The 20747-nt window shown below is 38.9% G+C and overlaps 1 protein-coding gene across 1 annotated transcript; it reads left to right on the top strand.

The window, feature by feature from the left end:
- Positions 1 to 10463: 10463 nt before the first annotated feature.
- On the top strand, positions 10464 to 20214 carry LOC104470644 (nicotinamide mononucleotide adenylyltransferase 3-like; the record flags this gene model as incomplete). Its single annotated transcript, XM_010085640.1, has 4 exons — positions 10464 to 10572; positions 15277 to 15460; positions 19685 to 19794; positions 20079 to 20214. Coding segments are annotated over exons 1-4 (539 nt in total), but the record flags the coding sequence as incomplete, so codon positions are not given.
- Positions 20215 to 20747: the final 533 nt, after the last annotated feature.

The following is a 20747-nucleotide window of genomic DNA, read 5'->3' on the forward strand; positions in this document are numbered from 1 at the left end:
CCGGCTGGTCCCTGGAGCACGGGGAAGAACAGGCAGGGCTTTAAACGCAGGGCCCGAAGGGTGTCCCACTCTCCACGTCAAATGCGTTATAAACGTATACCCAGGACCATATCGCTATATTTAAAATAGCTAATTAAAGCTATTTAAAAAAATATTCTTCCCCAGAACACCTACTCAAGTGCCAGTGAGAGTAAAAGAAGGGGAGGATATAGTCTTTTTTTTTTTTTTTTTTTAATCTATCTGGCTTTCCCTGTATAACTTACTCATCTTTCTCCCTACTTCAGTATAAGAGGTTGTTTTCCCCCCTTGCGCAACAGCTGTTGTTTGGGTTTATAACTGATCCCCTGTGTTTGTTTTCTTTAAGCTCTGCATCAATACAGTGTGTGCCAGTGGTTCATTTCCAGGCGTTATTTGCTACTTAGGTCTAGTTATATTGCGTGATTGTCGCAGTAAATTAGCTTCATGCCTTTAACTTTGAAACACAAATTTTAGCATTAGCTCAGCTATGATAACCTAATTAGTGTTCAGATGATGTAAAAGACCTTTGAGGAGCCCAGAGATGTCAGGGAGGAGCACTGAGGACACAACAGGTGACAGTCCCGCCAAAGGGGAATTTGAGCTATTTGAGGTTTTGCCTTTTAAAATAATTTAATGCGACACATGGGATTTTGTTGCAGCGATGATTTCTAATGTCTTAATTTATAAAAAGTTTAAGTAGCTCCTACTGCATCTGGCGCAGCAGATCCGTTTGTGGGGGTGAAGCTGTTAAACCCCGCTGTTTGCCCTGCCCATAGCAGCACTATGCCCTGAAGGAGGGCTGCCTGAATCTCAAGACCCAACTTCACAATTATATTTTTTGCCCATATTGTTGGTGTAGTGCAATGCACCACTTAAAAATGCTGTAGAACCCCCACCCAGCATTGTGTGTTTTTCTTAACAAGAAGAAACTAAGAAATTAGCCATTAGATTTACAAAGTATAATAGGGACATCTTCAAAAACATAATAACTGCCATAGTGTGTCAGACCAACGGCCTGTCCAGCCCAGCGATCTGGCTCAGGCAGTGGACAGAGGAGGTGCAATTTAGGGAATCCAGCCTGGCCACTTGCTTCCCCTTGTGTTCCCTGCTGCCAGCCACGGCTGCTTCCTTAGGGACACCATACACACACATATCCTCTGCGGTGCATGCTCCTGCCCGTGGTAAACGGTTGTTGCTGTCACTGGCTGCCCCCAGATGGAATATTGCGGGGAGAAGTTCTGCATTCAGTTTGGTGCCTTCAGCATTTTGTAGAACTCAGCTGTGGCCTCCCCCAGGATCCCCCTCTCCACACCAAACAGTCCCAGACATTGTTTCACCTCTCTTGAGTGATGGTAGCTCCACTCACTTGACCATTTGAACTGCCCTGCTTGAGTCGAGACCAGAACTGCTCATAGCAGTCGAGATGTGGGCCCATCCAGGTTTTATGTAGTGCTAAAACAGTACCCTGTGTGATGGGCTCAGTGCTTTTCCTCATGACGCCCAGCATTTTGTTGGCTTTTTGGCTACCACCAAAAAAACAGAGGAGGTATAAAGTTTTGAAGATGGTATCACTGTATGGTTATAAATGTTTGTTCATTATAAGAACTTATAAACGCTTAGGGTGATAGTTGCAATGTGATTGCAGTTGTAATTAGGTACCTAATTTCATTATAGTTGTTTCAAAATCTCACTTCTTTTTCCCTCAATAGATAGAAACCCCGTACAGGTGAGATAATTCTTAAAGAGCAAGCAAAAGATTTTGGACAACAGGCAGGGCACATACATGTTTGTCTGATTTCCTTGAATTCTTTGGTTATACAAACTGAAGCAAGTGGAAATTCTAAATTGATCATTTAATTAAAAACAGAGACAGCAAGCAATGCAAACTCTTGAGCCTAGGAGCCATTTACTTAAACTGCCTCATTGCTGTGCAAAACCCTCAGTGCTAGCAGGCAAATTCATACATTAGTCTAAGAAATGCTAGTAATGCTTCTCATTTTAGTGCTTTAAAAAATTAATTGCAAATACCCTTCTCACTGTCAAGGGTGCTACGCTTAGGGACACCTGGGTGCTACTGAATTGGTACAGGAGGGTGTGTTTTTTCAAACATCAGCTTTATATATTCATTATTAACCTCAGCTGTTGAGTTGTGTTTGTTGCCTCTGGCAGTAACTAGTAGATGAAGTTTCAGAGGAAAATGAGAAAACCTATCATGCATTTACAGACTGAGCAGTTCTGTATGTTGCAGAATTCCTTTTGCTTCCTGGAGGTGGTCAGGTAAACCGTGAAGCATAGAAAGATAGACACCTTAGTCAAGTTTTGAATTTTATTTTAATTCTTTACTTTGGAGAAGACCTCTTCCATATAACTGCAGAGCCAGTGAGATGTTCTTTCCTAACTATACAAATAGTGTCAGGAGTTAGTTGCTCCCAACACAGGAGATAGCAAATAGTTTTCCTTTTTTGAAACAGAACAGTAGGCAGGAGGATTATGGGTGGTGATGTTTTAACTTCAGTCTTGCTGAATGTTCTGGAAATCCTGCATTACCCTCTGGTTGCTATATATGATTATTTTGCATCTGAGTGTTCTGCAGTAGTACTTTTAGGGGTTTCATTAGTTTGCTACATTTTAAAGCCAGCTTTATAAAAACATATGTTAGTGACTGAAGATGCTTTATCACTTACAACTTGCACACAAATGACCAATATTTCTTCCTGTTACTATGCTTGCCTTAGGTTCTGCTAAATGTATTTTGCTAATTGTAAGAAAATTGCAGAAGGAGTGGATAGAAGAAAAACCACTCTGAATGGCTTCTCAGAAGGGACTCCTGAAGTTTTAGTAAGAGATTGTTTTGACAGACAAGTTGGTGCTTTCACTTAATCAGCAGTTTGCTTAAAAATAGCCACCCTAGGTTGCAGTTCTGCATGTATCCTCTTTTTTTCCAGAAATCAATATATTCTTTGTGGATGACTAACTCATACCTGCAAATAGAAGGATGACTGTTAGATACTTAAAATAGTTTATATGACTGTAGAAGAAGAAAAAGCTTATTAATTAGTGTGATAAGGACACACGGAATAGGAAAGAAATTTAGTGTTAGATGTTGAGAGATCACTAGGGGTTATTGGACAAGTAATTATAAAGATCATATTGCAGCGGCTCCAAGCAGATGCCAGGATCTGATTGTATTCTCTTGATGTTGAAATGCTACAAAAAGGTGCAGGGACTGCTGTTGTGCAATGCGTGCTGAGATCCTGTATTACCCAGCAAACAGAGAATGTGTGTAGTTTGCCAAGCTGGTCTTTTTTACTTATTTTCTGTGTTGTAGTTCTGGGTTAGTGTAGTATTATTGGCTTTGTCAAGTGATTATGTAAACAGATGAAACGGCTACAGAGCTCTGTGTCTGAGCAATGCAGGATGTTTTATGGGCAGTTAGAATGAAATGCCTTTTTTACAAAATGGGGAGTATTCCATGATTTTCCCAGAGAATACAGGGAAAAAAAAGAGTGTTATGCTGTGGTTTGTCTTTACATTTCTACTGTTATAGGTAACAGATAAATCTGACAATCTCAGAATATTTAGTAAATGCACATATATATGCATGTTAACAGTATGGGAGTTTACTGTTGATGGTGGTTTTTTTAGTTCCACGTTGCTGAGTTGCTGAATTCCGTATTGCTGTTCAGCCAATAGGCAGCCTGTTACCATGACTATTTTGCAGGATGAGGATCTAGATTAAGAATATGAAGAAAAATCCTACAGAATACTATCATGGGAGTATCTCTGTGGACGTCTTACCAGCTAGACTCTGGGGACCAGACACTGTTGTGTCCCACTGCGTAGTTCTGGTTATAAACCTGCAGCTACTCACAGGCTTAAAAAAGACTCACTTGCCTGCTAGGGTTAAACCACGACACTGGTATAGCCTGCAGTAAAGAAATTGCAAGAGTGAAGTGTCATACTGTGATTTGAAGGATTCTAATCTCAGAAGAGGAAGAGACAATTCTGCTGAGGCTGCTTTCTCTGTTAGCCACGAAAGCACTTGGAATTTGGACCACAGGCATGTTGCGGTTTCCTGTGAGGTAGCTTGTCCATGGATAGCTTTCTGTTCACTACCATTTGCTGGGAAAAGTGCTGCCTGGACATAGCTGAAGAAAAAATTGCATGAACCTCAAAATTAAGCTGATCTTCTGTTTTAAGCAAAAGACCCTATGCATTACTAAAGACAGTATTTGTTGTGTTTTGCCTCATTTTCACAGATACTTGTGAAGAAGCCCAGATGATTTTCATAAGGTTGTATAAGCTGCTGCTCTAGCAAAGACTGCAGCAAGCTTGGAGGTGATTAGTTTTGGGGATTTGCTTGAAGCTGATTTAGAAGCTGTGATGGGACTTATGTTTTCTGACTAACAGTCTGGTGTGGAGACTGGAAGAGGCAACTGCATACTTCTGATATACTGGATCTGATAGAAATCACGTATCCCATCATATACTTTGTTAATGGCTTTCCAAAGAAAGTCAAAGACATGAAGTGCACCTGAGTCACAGGAATTTAACAATAATATGATCCATCATGTGGCCTTGAAAAAGCTATTGTAAAGGATTAGAGTGTCATATTAGGCTATATGTAATATTTATGTGCACCTTGTAAAATTCTTCTTGGCTGGGGTGAGTAACTTTTTTGATGAGCAAATAAAATATCACCCTAGATTATACATTTTTCATTTTTTCTCTCACCCAAATATTTATGTTATGTTCATGATTAAAGTGGAAGGTGGGGATATACAGGTGAATATTTATCACTGTTGTGAAAGATTGATTTCAGTGACAGCACATGCTGGGAACATACTGGCTGGAGCAACTTTTGTTATGGCAGTGGCTCCCGTTAGTAACAGCATGAGAAAATCTGGTATCTGGTCCTGTTTTCAAGAGATATTAGTGTACTGTGGTTTGCTATGATTTGGGTCAGCTACTAAAATGTACTTTTTATTTTCTGACTTCGAAAATGTCTTGCAGCCATAACATCCTTAACGTCACCTGGTGTAACTCAGCTGGGCTTGGTGCAGCTGCGTGAGTTTATACGAGGTAATGACGTGGCGCAGGAAAAGAATGGATATGGGCAGCTTTGAGCTTGTTCAAATCTAGATTTCATATAAATTAGTCTAGATTCCCCCTCACAGGAGAAAGTAATGCTTTAATCCTGTGCTAGGATTCATTTTATTTCTGCTCTTTGCAGAAATTTTACCTCCAGGATGAGTCTGCCTCATAGCATGTATCAGTGTCTTGTCCTCTGGTGTACTAATTTAAGAGCTCATGAATCAGACTGCACTCCTCAGCACTCCATTGTGCTTCTGATAATTAATCAGATATGGCTCTAATTACTGACTTTCAGCAGAACTGAACTGTGGTCATCTGTAACGTCATCTATTATTGACATATTGTAGGAATATAGGCAACAGAAGAAGAACTTGCAAGAATTTTCTAATGAAAATTATAATGATTTTTCCGTAACAAAACCTTTTTATATAGCTTAAGTGTGGCCTTCTCATGTGAATGCCCTTGAATGTATGGCCACGCAATGTACCATATTGTTGAAAGCTTTCTAAACAGCGGACGCTCGTGTAAGGTGACTGGTATTTATCGAAAGCCACCTGCTCGGCCAGGGCTGTTGGTCCGTGTGCCCTGGGCAGAGCACACAGACTTGGAAGCGTTCACCAGAAGGAACCATACACCATTATTGCATGAAATGGGAACATCCTGTGACTTCACGCCTTCAAACCGTATTCTTGAAGTCATCTCTTTTGTCATTAAACATAACAACTGTAATGTTCCAAAGCAGCAAACCTTCACAGTCTCTGCTCAGAGCTGTGCTTTCTCTTGCCTCCGTTATTTATGAGTTTTCAAGACAGACAGCAAAGATGACAAAAGATGTGTTATCTTTCACCTTTTGTCTTTAGAAGAACAAAAGGCAGTGTCTGTCATGTCAGGAGTAAAGTTTAACTAACAGGGGTTCACAGAGTTTACTGACTTTTCGTGAAAAAATCAAATGTGGTTGTTTGTTTTTAAAACCAGAATTAGAGTTAAAAAATTAAGTCAATTATCATTCTCTTAAAATAAACATAAATTGCACTAATGCTACTTGATAACAGTGATGTTATTTCCAAGATTTTTGTGAAATGCTTTGAAACTAGTTGAAAGTAGAAGGTGTGGTCTTGGTGTAGAAATATCATAGGCAATTATTAAAAATACTAGTCACGTGAATAAAAAAAATGCTTTCACAGCTCTATCTGGCATCTGTGTCTTTTGCTTTAACAAATGTTTTTCACTACCACACTCTAAGTATTTTCTTTAGAATTGTGAAATACAGTTCCTTTTTTTTCTAGTGGGATTTCAGGTGCTTTGAGTTTGATTTGATCCTTTGAGGTGCACACACAGGCATGGTACTGATGGAGTGAATGCTTGAATAGCAGAGCAGACACTGCTAAAATCTTGCTTCTTTTAAGCAAGGCAGCAGCAAACCACTTAAATCATATGAAGACAGTTCAGAGGTGCTGTAGTTATGAAGGGGTGGGAGACCCTCATTATAAATGTAACTTTTCAATTATTTTCTGCCCCTCCTCTCAAGAAATGGAGGATCTGAAACTGTTTTGCCAGGTAGTGAGTACATAATCAATATAAAATGCTACCAATACCATCGACTATTTCTACTTCTCAAGTGAGAGTTTGGCAGTTGTAGTAGATGAAGAATTGTGGGAGTTTGTTTCTTTTAGCACCAACATCTATAAATTACTGATCAGTACTAAAAAGAGAGAGAGACCATAAAAGAAGAAGGTAGGGTGTTTTTTTTTTCCTATAGCAAATTTGATTTTTTTAACAATACTGCTTTATAAATTCAATAGAATGCTGAGAAAATGATGTGAAACAAGCACCTGTTCTTAGGCGTTTGCATTCGTTCTCTGGAGCCTGTGCTTAATCAATGTCTAAGTATACCGGGAAGGTACACAGTGCTGTTGGGTAGGACAGAAAGATCCTATAATTGCATGTGCACAACAATCCATTGTTCCTTGTAATGCATATAGTATGTTTATTCAAATAGGAATGATACTGGTGTCAGAATTCCTTCAAAATAAATATTGCCGATTTCTATCTTGATTTTTCTCTTCTTCTCAATTCCTGGGTAGGTAGAACATTTTGATGTAAGAGTGATTGTATGCACAAAAGTGATTCCTTTATAAAATTAATCACCCTCAGAAGATTCTTGAGATGATAATTTAATGATTATGGAGCACTTGCATGTATGTAGCTTATACACTAGTTAATGACAGTCTGATTCGTGTATGTAGGTAAAATGCATATGAGTTGAATATTTGTGGAAGCTTGCACTAGGGTGTTGTAGCAGTTAAAGGAAGTGTGACTGCCACTACGTCGTACACGATTAACAGGTCAAGAGGCTTCTTCCTCTGTTTAAAGTTCTGTATTTAAAGTTGTCTCCTCTATTTCATTTCTCAAGAGAGCTTAGCTGAAAAATCAGTTAAGTCTCTTTTTTCTGTTATTTTGAGTGGTGTTCTAATGATTTTAAACCCTTGGGTAGTTAATACCAGCCAAGATAGCAGCTGGATCAGAAAGTTTTGTTTGAAATCTCAAAAGTTGTACTATACCTGTTGAATAAGTTTAGGATACACTACATAGGGGATAGTAGGAATAAAACATTGCTGTTTTGATTTTTATTTACATATGTAGGTATTTTATATATATGGTGTGTGGAGGGAGTGTATATACGTATAAAAACATCTTTTGAAATGCCTCTTCATGTTTACTATTGATACATTCTTGGTTTGATTTTTTTTTCTTTCTGTCTTTTTTGTTGTTCTTGTTATTTTCGTTTGGGTTTTGGGTTTTCATGAGCAGTACTGTCTGATTATCATTAAGGATTGCAGGTTGAAGTCTTTCCATAGAATCTCCGAAGTAAATGACTAAGAGCTGCAATCAAACCACCCAGTACATCTGTTTCAGGTGAGCGATAGAGCGGTTTATAGAATTAAAGCTACTTAAAAAAAAAAAAAAAGTAAGAATTCAGTTTATAACTTTTAAGATAGCAAAGAAAACAGTAGCAAAGGAAATGTAAACTACACTTCAGAACAGAAGAGAGGGTGTCGGAGCCGTCAAGTAGCAGATGTAGCAGCTGGAGCTGCTATAGATACATGTAATAGGGAAGAATGTGTGTGTGTGTGTGTGTGTGTGTGGTTTTTTCTTTAGGGTGTTTTTCTGACTGAGGTGCTGACTGATACTGCCTGGCAATGGGGTAAAGTTATATGGCTGTGTCATTGGTTTTAGGTTGTCATATAAGATCATATAAGCCTGTCTGCAGGGCTGGATGCTGAGGAACATCATTGGAGTTACTACTGTAAAAAGTTCCTGTTTCTAAGACACTCTTAGTCTGGAAATAATTGATTCATCATTGAGAGTTCAGCGGTGACTAATCCATGACAACAGAATTTACCTAGCAAAAAGTTAGAACTACAGAAGGACACTTACATGTTCTAGCAATGATTTCTTTTTCAGTTCATCACACATACTAATGTTTTGCTACCTGTTTCAAGGCAAAAAGACCTTTCCCCATACCATGAAGATACATTTACAGAATTGCTGATAGAACAAAAGAACACTTCGAGTTTCATTTTTCTGAATAAAGAATCTGTAAAGTTTGCATACAATTTTCACGTGTGGGTTTGCTAGTGCTTATGCGATAGTAAATCAGAGTAGAGAGAGAGAGTGCTGTGAAATGTGCTTCCTACAGCCCTGCAATTGTAGACCATCAAATTGTTGCTAACTTCCAATGGCTCTGCAGCCAGCAAGTCTTTTCTTGCCCTTAGTATGAGGGGAGATATGAGAAATGACTTAAGTAAAATGAAAACCCTATAAAAGAATATTAATATGTGTATTCAGTACTAGATGGTCAAGGTACAGATGGCATGTATGCTTCAAAGAATTTTCTTTGTAAAAAATTTTGCAAACTGCTAGGATGTCACAAGTGAAAATATTAAAACTTGTTGCTAGGTGCACTGAATGCTGTTAAATGGTATAGTCCTAGTCTTCAGAGTTATAAATCCTCTGCAAATTAACTGAGAGAGTTAGCAGCTATAAACCATCACCTTGACATTGATTTAACCATTATTGTGAAATTTTTCTAAGTAAGAAAAGGAAAAAGAAAATGTAAGGGAATATAAGGACTTGGAACAGTGAGAGGTAGGCTCTGAGCTGCAGTGCTTTGGTACACTGGAGATGAAGAACAGGACTTGGCTAAACAGAGCACAAAATCTGTACTGAATTTAGTCTCTCAGTCCAAGACTGGCTTCTGAAGTTTGGGGTGGAAGTGTCTTCTGCAGGAAGACTGTAACACTTGATGGAGAGGGCTGGAGCCAGGGGAAGGGATGAGAATGGTGCATATGGTATATGGGTGTGAGCATAGTAGAGATTTCAAATCCTAGGAAAAGAGACCCCCATCTGAAAATATGTGTGTGGAACACAACTGTTCTTGTCACACCAGATATATTCTGGACCAGTTGTAAAAGGACTTGTGCAAATAAGTAGCTCCAGGCACAGTGATTAACTTAAACTGATTTCTGCTGCTTTTTTACTAAGATGACTGACATTTTAGCTAAATTATGAAAGGGTTGTTTGTAAATGCACCTGCAAGGCTCCTAGCACCACTGCTGCCCATCCATTCACCCTGTTCATAGCATTTTAATGTCCCCGGTGTTTCCCTGTAATCGCTGTAGTTTCCCCTCCCTGCTGTTCCATATCATTGATCCACCAGCACTGGCTCTGCCATCCAACAAATAAACTCTGCAGGCCATGGCTGGTACTCTGGCTGGAAGTATTTGCCAGCTGGCTGGCCACTAGCCGCTGCCTGCCCACCTCTAAGGAATTCAGACCTTTAGGTTTGAGTATTGCGTGTGGGGTTTTGTTATATGTTGCAAAGGTCCATTGTAAGAACTTATTAAAAAAAAATCTGCTTTTTTAGCAGGCCTGCAGGTTCCACAGTTATTATTAGAGTGTTGACAGACAGAATGAAACCTTGTTTTCTGACAAAAGCAGGTTAAAAATAAAAATCATGTAAGAATCTCATTTTTTAATAATAGTGAAGATATGAATGTCTAGAAGTACTTTCTAGCTGTCTCTATATGGGGGGAAACAGAATTTGCTGATGCTCTCCTAATGAATATCAAAGAACAGCCATGTTTCTGAGCTAGTACTCCCTGTGTGCTGTGACGACACACTGGACTCATCTTCTGATACTTCACTGGTATTCTGGGAATACACCATTCTGAAAACAGTGTTCATTTGAGTTTGAGGAACAGTGGGCAGACTGCTCTTTGTCATGTTTGGTTTTAATTTTAATATTTTTTTTTTTCTTTAGGGTGGAGTTTTAATGTTTTGGTGTCAGAATGACGAGCAGGATACCTCTCATTCTTCTAGCTTGCGGCTCCTTTAACCCCATCACAAACATGCACATGCGTTTGTTTGAGCTGGCTAGAGACCACCTGCACCAAACAGGTCAGTAAGGTGGTGTTAGGGCCCCACGCACACATGGTGTTCTACTGTGAAAAGGAAGAAAGATTTTTAACACTCACTATAGATAAACTGTCGCTTTACCGCTGGCTTAATTTTAGTATTGTTTATTGATCATTCAACATGAGACTTTCATGGCATACTCAATACAGAAAGTCTAGCGTTACCTTTTCCTTTGGCTCAGTGCATAAGTATCATAATGAGCGTTCATGCAAATAAACTGAAGTTTAATCAGCAGTTTTAGGATCATATTAATGGAACAAGCTGAGCCTTGTGAAAGAGTATGCTTAACAATTTTGAAACTGAGGAGAAACATTTATATTCAGATTTCATGTTTTTATGACACATTGTGTTTTAATATGAAGACATGTTACAGTTCATGGTTTTGACAGCCAGATGAAACTGGAGAAGAGATGAAACGTTAATTATTCATTATCCCTCTTCACTAGTTATCTCCCCTAGCAAAATAATTTCCTCATAAAGGAGATCAAAAAAGCTAGATGTCAGCAGGCTAGAAAGTTTCATAAACTTGGTGGGTAACATTAGGAACTTAAGCAAGAATCAGAAAAGCTACTGAGAAGCATTGAACTCTAAGCTTGACTACTAAGTTGGTGAGGCTTTTATTTTTTTTTCCGTCTGTCAGCTAAAATGTACAGGTTTCTGGAAGAGGTTGGAAAGGAATCATAGTTTATTGGAACCTGACAGAGAAGTTCCTAGGGAGGTGGTTGAGTAGGAACCTGGACAGAAAATAATAGTAAAAGGAATTTCGCTGTCAGATTGTGGAGAGGAGGGAAGACAATCTGGTAACCCACTGATACCATTGTGCAGTAAAATCGGCAACTACATACTTGTCACATATTGTGAGAATACGTTGACTTTCATGAGGAAGAATTTCCCAGCTGGCCCTGTGGGCTGCCTCTATGAGTCTCTGTTGCCCTGTAACTGTAAAATGGTTTTGTCGCTCCCACAGGACTAAAAATAAAGGGTTAAAAAGGGATTTCAGCTGGCTATTCTCCCTGTAATTTTGTAACTGCTTCTGCTGCCTGGGTGTGCAAGGAGTAGAAAGGCAATGTGAGACCAATTGGTAATTCCATTTAAGTTGTATGTTATAGTCCAGTAACTTATTTCTCTACCTTGAAAGAAGGATTGAACTGGGAAATGAATGATGATTCTGTCTGAATCACAGTTCATTGTCTGGTCTGCTCCAGGGTCTGTCTAACAAGGCTCCACCCCTTACTCAGAGGAGTTTACTTAAACAAGTCTAGTGAAAATCATAGTAAAAATGAAATGTCAAAAGGCTGAAATGAAAGTTGTGCATTACATTGCACCTTTCTAACACCAGTGCTTAGTTCTGGGTAGGAAGTGACATGCCTTTTGACTTCTTAGTTTAATGTGTGGAGTCTTAGTAGTATGAGTACTTCATGCATTAAAGAAGAGGACTTTGTTTGTGTCTGGGTTGCCTACAGTGTTGTCATTACACTTTCTGAGTGCTTAACCCAGGATGTCTACAAAGCAAGAATCCTCAGTTAGTCTGTGGAAGCTTTACCCATCTCGAGTAGAGGTAGCTTTATTTGAGGCAACTATACATGTAGATATATGTGTTTATATGTATGGATACATACAAATCTGGTATATGGTCTTTCTTGCTGTGGTGAAGACAGCTCCTCAAACAAAGGGGTTGGTAATGCGATCGATGCTGGATACCTGTTTTCTGGCAGACCCATTTCCACCCGGGAAATTAATTGCTTATTCTCTCATGGTTTTAGTCCTGTTTCCTCTTCTGCAGTTACCCAGGGAAGGAGAGGAGAAATTGGAGCTTATTTGCTGAGAAGAAGCACTAGTTGCAGACTGGGAGCTGATAGTAGGGCGGGAGGACACTGGTTATAGCTGACTACAGCTTGTTTGAAGCGAGGTAGTGGTTTACTGTATTCACTCTGATTCCCTTCTCAGTGAGAACGGTGCATTTGCAGGCTAGCATACACACTGAGTGCCTGAGAAAGCAGGTAGCATGAGTGAAGAATTAACTAGCATGAAGAACAATGATTCCTAGGCTGGGAGAATGACTTACTTCTGGTGCTACTTCAGTATTTCTGCTCAGTCACAAATCAGGCAGAAACAATGAGTTGTGCAATAGCTTGGCTGGAGCTGACTTCCCAGCCAGGTTTGACTGTTAGGAATGACATGACTATCCCTGCTGTGCGTCCTGACTGGCATCTCCAGTAATTCTGCCTGCCAGCTTTTTGCACATCACTTCAGTTTCAAATGCTGTCTACTCTTATTTTTCATACGTCCCTATTTTAAGGTGGGAATTTTATTGACTTTCCGATACTTTTAAGCAGTATCTGCAGTTTCATTGCCACATGTCAATTCATCCTTTTTTCTGTTAATATCAGTCGACAAATCTTGTCATGGTGCCTTTTAAATACAACAGATGTAGCTACGTGTGACTGAATAATGATTCTCTTTATCTGGCTTTTGTCTCTACTCATGTGAATCTGACTCCTTACACATCCTCACACATAGCTAAAATTTTCTCAGATTCAATCCCTTGTTTTAAAATTGTTTCTTGAAACTTGCGCTGACTGTGGCAAATGCCTTTCCGGTCTGTTATGTCAGATGCTTTTATTTCTGTTTGACTGTATTTCTCATTTGACCATAAAGTCCAAAGAAATAAGACTAGAATCAATCTATATAAGATGTTTAAAACTTTGTTTCCCAAGTATTGCCAGTGGAGGATACTAACATCACCAAGTTTCCAGGTAAGACCAGAAGGGATAGAGGGCAAATGAGGGGAGGGTATGAAAGACAAGATGTTTCTGTCTGCGACAAGACAGATGCAAGGGAGAGGTGAAGGAAAATGAGTTACTATATTATGAAAACTTGGGGAAAATGTGACACAATTAATGGGTTGTATCACCTGCAGCGCTGGGCAGGAGAGCTGAGAAGTCCGAGGAATAATTAGTCACTAACCAGCCTTGGGAATTTAGAAGTTTGTTGTTCAAGTGCTGCACCAGGTTAAAATGGAGTGATGTTTTCAAGAAAGGGGTAGGAACAGATAGTAACACCAGCAAGTCAGCATAAATGCATAGAATTCAATTTGGTTTTGCAACAATTCTGATAACCAGAATTTGAAAACAGCACATAATAACCCAGGTTTGATCCTGCTGTTGTGGTAGTGTATACAGCAATACAGATACATGACTGGAATAGATCAGATCTGCAGTAGTTACTCACTACATATACAATAAATATTGACAGATATTAGTTAAAATTAACTGAACTTAAATGAAAAGCAAATAAATCTGATTTTTATTTTTTTTTTACTGAAAGATTTACAGTAATGCTTGCTTAAATAGAGCAGTACTTGGTTAATTGTATTGGGCTGTGTGGCTTAGCATTCAGAAAGCATTACAGCTGTAGAGTGCACTTTGCAGAGGTGCAAATCAAAGCAGCAAAAGCATAAAATTTAAGACATCTCAAGATATACCACATCCCTAAAGAAAACATTTCTGTTACATAAAACTCGGTTTTCTGAATACTGTTATCAGTGCATATCGTTTACATCCTAACTTTTCTCTGAATTTAAGGAATGCTTTTCTAAGTGGAAGAAGTGCAGATGTCTTTCTGTTCCACAAGTTTTGCTGTCTTACTCTAAAACTCAGTGGGATAAATGGTGGGTGTCCCCTGCTTGTAGTGGTATTTGGGTTATGCCCGGTTTTGACTTCTTTTCTCCCTTCAGTATCGTATTTGTCATAGTTATTTAAAAAGCATGTGTTACATTAGAAACAGTTTGGTTTCATTTGTATTTATTTGAAACACCTTTTCTTTCGTCTCCATTTCTTGAGGGATGCAGCTCTTATCAGTGCTTTACTTCCCTGTTCATTTATTAAAATGAGAGCTACTTTTTTGTTTCCTGATTTGAAGCCAGAATTGCAAAGTCTTAACAAAAAGACCTTCTATTAATGATTACATTATGTTACAGGAGTAGAAAAATATGGGCATATTTTCAAATTTAATTAACATGATCAACCAGATAGAAAGGGTCTTTAATGACTGCTGAGCTGATGTTTGGACCATAGTTCGGTAAGTCTCATTTTAGCCTCCATTAGCCCCATCTTTGTTCTTGAATCTTCGGATTTGTCTGAATCACATTAATCGCAGCTGCAGTAATATGCTATAATTCTTGCTTTAACACAATGAAAAGGCACATGGTTTTGATAAATAACAAGCATCAGATGCTCAAGAACAAAGCAGCGGTCAGTTAAGTCATCCATTGTTCTGGCTATATAAAAGCTGTACTTATTGGAATATAAAATATAATTATATCTATCAATTTTCATAGTTGGCATCATAAATTATAAATGTCTCTACTTGCTTGAAGATCATATGTTCATCCAGCTTTCCATGTTGAATCTAATTATCTAATAGGATAAACATATTGATAGTAATTGTGAGCAGTTCACAGAAGAACAAGAAGGCTGCTTTTTAATTTTTCAAATTGCTGTTTCTGTATTAAAATAATACCTAGATCAAGTTGTTCATAGCCTCTTATAACTTTGAAGTTAACCATGCTTTGAAGAGGTTGGACTAGGTGAGCTCCAAAGGTCCCGTCCACCCTAAATTTTCAGGATTCTTTGAGGACGACTTATTTTTCTATTTTTCTTTTTTCTTTTCTTTTTTTTTCAAAAGGGAAGTATCAGGTGATTGAAGGCATAGTGTCTCCTGTTAATGATGACTATGGAAAGAAAGGCTTGGTTTCAGCAAGGCACCGGGTAGCAATGGCTAAACTAGCGCTGGAGTCATCTGACTGGATTCGAGTTGATCCATGGGAGAGTGAGCAGGAGACATGGACAGAGACAGTAAAAGTATTAAGGTAATTACATTTTTTTCCCTTTCTTTATGAAGTTACCGATTGACAATCTGTCAGACTACCAGGTCAGTGCACAGAATTCACTCCCATAAAACACCCAAGCAAAGGAGAACATTCTGTTTATGGCATTAGCTGGTATGAGATAAACTATTATATCTGTGAGGGATGAAATTTCACATCCCTTTCCTTCAGAAAGGCTGTGTATTCAGTATTCCCCATCTGGAATCTTTCCTTTCCTTGTGCAAAGCAGACAGGCTTTCCCCAGACCTACACAATAATCCACAGTACTGCACTTGTGCCAGTTAAGTAGTTAGATGCATGTGGAAAGCCTCTGCCAAGAAAGGGTGTTGCAAAATTATAGCCACTGCGGGAATTCTGCAGCAGAGTTCTTGGCTCTCATGTTGTTTCTCTTGTTTTTAAGTCTCTAAGCAGGTAATATAGAGATCTTAATCAGAAAGTAAGTTAACAAACAAACCTATTCTTCAGGAGCATACCTGTTCCAGATTAGCTATGTAGGCATTATTGTGCCTTCAGGTTTATCTATTCACACATCCTTAAAAAGTTTTCTTATTAACTCTAATGGCAAGTTAAACCCAAGCCCATAACTGCTGATGTTTTCTTCAAATCCACTGAGTTTGCTGTGGTTTTCTGCTGTAAGGAAAAATTTAACAATTTGTCTAAAACCTGTTAATTTGATATAAAGACCTTGAAATGTTCCTTTTTCCTATATGGTTGGTCTTGGTCAAAATGCATAATGGGGCAAGGTATGAAAACACAAACTTCTTGTGCTGGCTGCTTTTTGCAAATGTAGATGCTACAGAAGTCAACAGATACTGTTAAAGTGAAAGACTTCATGGATGCTTTTCAAGAAAGCAAGTGTGCTGTAAGAGCTATCAGTGATTCTTCATTTCTATGCACATTTTCTAGGTTACTTGCTTAATGGCAACAGTTGTTTGTATAGCTGAAGGCTCTAAAATGTCCATTCCAACAGCTGCGCAGAAAGCTCTTATGGCTCTATGTGAAAGCAGTTAAAAACCAGACCTGTTACTTTACAAAAGCATGCATAAGAATACCCTACATAATTACAAAACAACTAATGGAGCCTTTTAGTTCTGCTTTCATTTGCTTTGCTGAGTGAAAATGGACATCTGTTGCTTCTTTTGCCCCTTCCCAGGGGCGCAGGGGAAGCCCACAGAAAAGGATCAGGGTGGGAGGAAGACTAGGCAACGCTACCCTGTCTTTGCAGAAAACTTCTCTGTTCTTTTCTCTAATCACACTTGTATATTCCAGTGAGAGAAATTGCCGAAAGGTCTTTCTGGCAGTATTGGTTGCGTATGGGATTTTTCTCCTAAATTTCAGTTTTGTAAAACTGTTTTCCTCCAGAGAAGCAGCCATAAATCTTACAGATCAGGTGATCCTACTTAAAAAGGCTTTGGTCTTGCACAGCTCCGACCGAAGTGGGTACTACTCACAAGATTGGGTTTGTAAATTGTAAATCCACTTCAGACTCCTTTAGGATAAGAGGTACAATAAATAAAACCTGGATGTATAATTTTCTGCTCAGGGAAAGTAGTATCAATGTGGTATGAATAGCCAAACTTCCTGTCTGCCTGGAAAGAGAACCTTTTTATAGATTCATAAAATGTTAAAATGGATGCCTGTTAAGGAGATAAATGAACTTAAATTTTTTTTTTCCCAAATGATGACCTATATTAATGAGCTGAACCAGTGCCATAACCTGATGCTGAACCCTGTCCCTCGAATGGGGAAGCAGCTTCCTGATGAAATAGGACACGTAGGTGTTTTGGCTTTATATTGTATTTTAACTATCACATGTGAATATTAAAAAAAAGAGGTGGCTTTAGGGCTAGATCCTTACCAAGTATAAACAGGGAACGGTTTGTTGTGGAGTTGTGCTTCTTCACAAGTGTTGAAGGTTAGTCTATAGATTCTTCCCTGGTCAAAGAACCAAGAACCAATTGCTGCCTTCACTATAAGCTCCCCGAGGTAGGAAACTTTAGTACCAATAGAAAGAGATTTTGCTATTGCTAGGCAAAGGCAAAAAACATTATTGTACCTAAGTGCCTCCTGTTATCAGTATTTCGAATTGTACACTTAACTGCAGAACATTGTGTCCTGAGACCCATGAATGGCCTTTTCCTACAGTACTTCTTGTACCTGAGTGTGATGAAAATGTCACATTTCATGAAAATGTCACATTTCATCAAAATGTGTGGATTTTGCAGAGGCTCCCAAATAGTTATGACATAAAAGAAGTTTAAACAGCAAAGCTCATATTCCGCTTGCGGTGGTGCTGTTAGTTGCCTGTTACATTAAGTGGGTATGGAAATTTTGGAGACTATCCCAAGGCTTTTTTTTAGAGAGGAGGAAGGAACATTATCGATAGAGTTATTTCCCACTTCGCTGCTGTTCCTGAATGTTCTTCCTAGACAAGAAAACAGTATTGTCAGTAAACAAGGAACTACATTCGTTCCTCTTTTGATGTAGATTTGATTGTGATGCAGATATACTATGAATTAATTTAGAATTGGCAAAGATCGATCTTACCCAACTTTTGTTGAATTGTGCTTGTGATTTAATTATGTAGTTATTCAAAACTTCATACGCAGTTCAGAAAATGCTTGATAAACTGACAGATTGGTTTGTCCTTTTTGATGATTTTTTTTGATGATTAAAATAACGTAACCCTCCCTGCCCCCTCACAGACCCCCTTATTAAAATGACGTAACCCTCCCTGCCCCCTCACAGACCCTTTGGCAGTTAAGGTTTTGCAGTGCTTGTAGCATTAGTCCTGCAGTGAGCGCATTGCCAAGGGCTCTTTGTTTTGAATCACAGCCTAAGAATGTCAGTCCGTGATACAAAGTTAGTGTGCTTGACTATACATAGCATCAGCCTGTTTACAACAGGGCAGGATTAAAAGCAGAAATGTAGGAAGGTACAGGCCAAGCTCCTGCTACCTACTCTGTACTCCCAGATGTCTCTCACCTCTTTGTGCAGTTTCTTTGGCCAGTGGCTGAGCCTCAGAAATGACCAGAGATGGTAGTTCTGCAGCCTGTCTAGGTGTTGGTCCCTGACACTTGTGCAGCTTATTCCTGTGGCTAAAAGTATGTGCATGATTTGAAGAGTGTGCATTTAAATCGCTGAACTATAAATTAATTCCTTAGGCCAGGCGTTCAAGGGGTTACCTGCGGCTTTGTACACAGACTGAATTCCGACTGAACTTTGTAACTCATAATCCTTGCTTTGATACAGTTCTTTAAGGCCTGATGGTCACTTTGGCTGTACGTGTACCAGACAGAGATGGGACGCTGGCTTGAGTCTGTGCCTGCCTGTCCTGTTTAACCATGAGCTTGTTTCCTGAAACGATTTTGGCTTGTGCCAATATGAGCCATGCCTAAGCAGGACTCAGGGTGGTGCAAGTCAGGGACTATTCTAAACAGGCAAGGCCATGCTGATTTGGAAGGAAGGGAGCTCAGGTGTTTGGATCCAAGATTGGCACTTGCCCACATGATCAGAGAAGGGGCCGTTACCAGTCTTGCAGTGGGACACCAACAATCAGGATCAGCAAAAGAATAAAGTAATAGAAAACTGGAAAAACTGACAAAAGGATCCTTGCCTGCCTTCATGGATCTGAGTTCAGTAAAATTAAAAGCATAGTAGATGTCAAAAATCTTATGAGACTTGTATATTTTGAGTTCCTCAGAATGTGATTCATTTAATTCAAATGAAAGGGAAAACCACAAGGTGAAAACCCAGGGAACATGTTTTTGTGGAGAAGAGGATGAGAGAGAACAAGAATGTCTCCTCCTGAAAACTGAGCACACATTTTAGCAACATCATCATGAGGGGCTGTATTTAATTAAGAAATTAAATCTAGTGATTGAAGTGTGATTTAATCCTTTTCAAGCAAAAACCTCCACAATATTTTAAATGTAATGTTGCTACCAAAATTTCCATAGTGGTAGAATTTCAAAAAGGAATTAAAACCAGAATGCCATTACAGAGATTGCTTGGGAATTCTGCAAAATGTTAACTACATTGGTACTAATCTCATGGTAGAATGAATATGCTAAATTCTTAACAAATTGTGTTCAGATCCAAATTGCATAAAAGCAGACTGTGTTCTTGAATCTGAAAGTGCCAGGTAATCGCTTTGTGCATCTCTGAGAGGATTACTTCACACAGAAGCCTTTATTTTAAATGCAGGCACCATTACAATGAATCACTCAGATTGCTCCAGTCCAAGAAGGAATTCATGAGAAACAAACGGCCCATAGAAAGATCTACAGAGGATTCCCTTTCTTATCAGCACTCAGGTTGGTTCATGACTGCAAACACGACTCTTCCTTTAGCATTAAAAACACTACAGCTTTACCAGACTAGACTAATTGATGAATAAGTTGACCATAGTAGCTGGTAAGTTTTGAGGCTTGGAGCTGCCTGCCAAAAACGAGCCATATCAAATCCCAGCATGACTGCTGGTGCAGTTATTTTGTAGTAACTCCCACATAGGCAGGACACTTATTTTTGAGTTGTATTGATTCTTGGTTTCATAAGCATCTCTTTAGCTGTGTCAGAGATGTATGTTGTGGCCCTGCAGGTTTTGCAAAGCATAAAATGGATGAAGTATATGGATACCACACTAGTGATGCTGACGCATTGGTGTTTACTGCATTTCTGGACAGAAAAGCCTCTGTTGACATTAGAAGTATGGCAGGTTCTGGAAACACTGTCAGGTTTGGGTTTCCTATTTTATCATATTCCCTAGCCCTGTGACTTGCTAGGATGCTGCTAGATTTTTGATACATTCCATTTTTCTTATAGTATTGCAGCACTTTTTGGACATGAATAATACATTTAAGTTGTCCATGGTTTTACAAAAGTTACCAAAAGATGAGCCATTGTGTCTTTGTAGATGCTAGAGGAAAAAAAGTCTCAAGGCATTTGGACTGCAGTGGAATCTTATGTCTGATAGCGTTAATGATTGTTGGCAAGTGACAAGTCAGATTATTCCACATTATCATACCTAAGAAAAATTAGTGTGAAAGTAGGAAAAAGTATTTTAATTTTACATTGCAAAAAATTATTTTGGCTATTATCTTCTGGAGTTATTTCAAGCTCTATAGCATTTTATGTAAAAATGGTCAAGAAAACAAATGTTAAAGCTAGTCTTCCCCAATAAAGTTTCTCAGAATTAATCAGTCGTCATCACAGGATTCCTCTACAGTCAAAACCAAAAGGCATAGCAAAAACTGGCTGAGAAGGAGGA

This window comes from Pterocles gutturalis, unplaced genomic scaffold (assembly GCF_000699245.1).
Source record: "Pterocles gutturalis isolate BGI_N339 unplaced genomic scaffold, ASM69924v1 scaffold48101, whole genome shotgun sequence".
NCBI lineage: Eukaryota > Metazoa > Chordata > Aves > Pterocliformes > Pteroclidae > Pterocles > Pterocles gutturalis.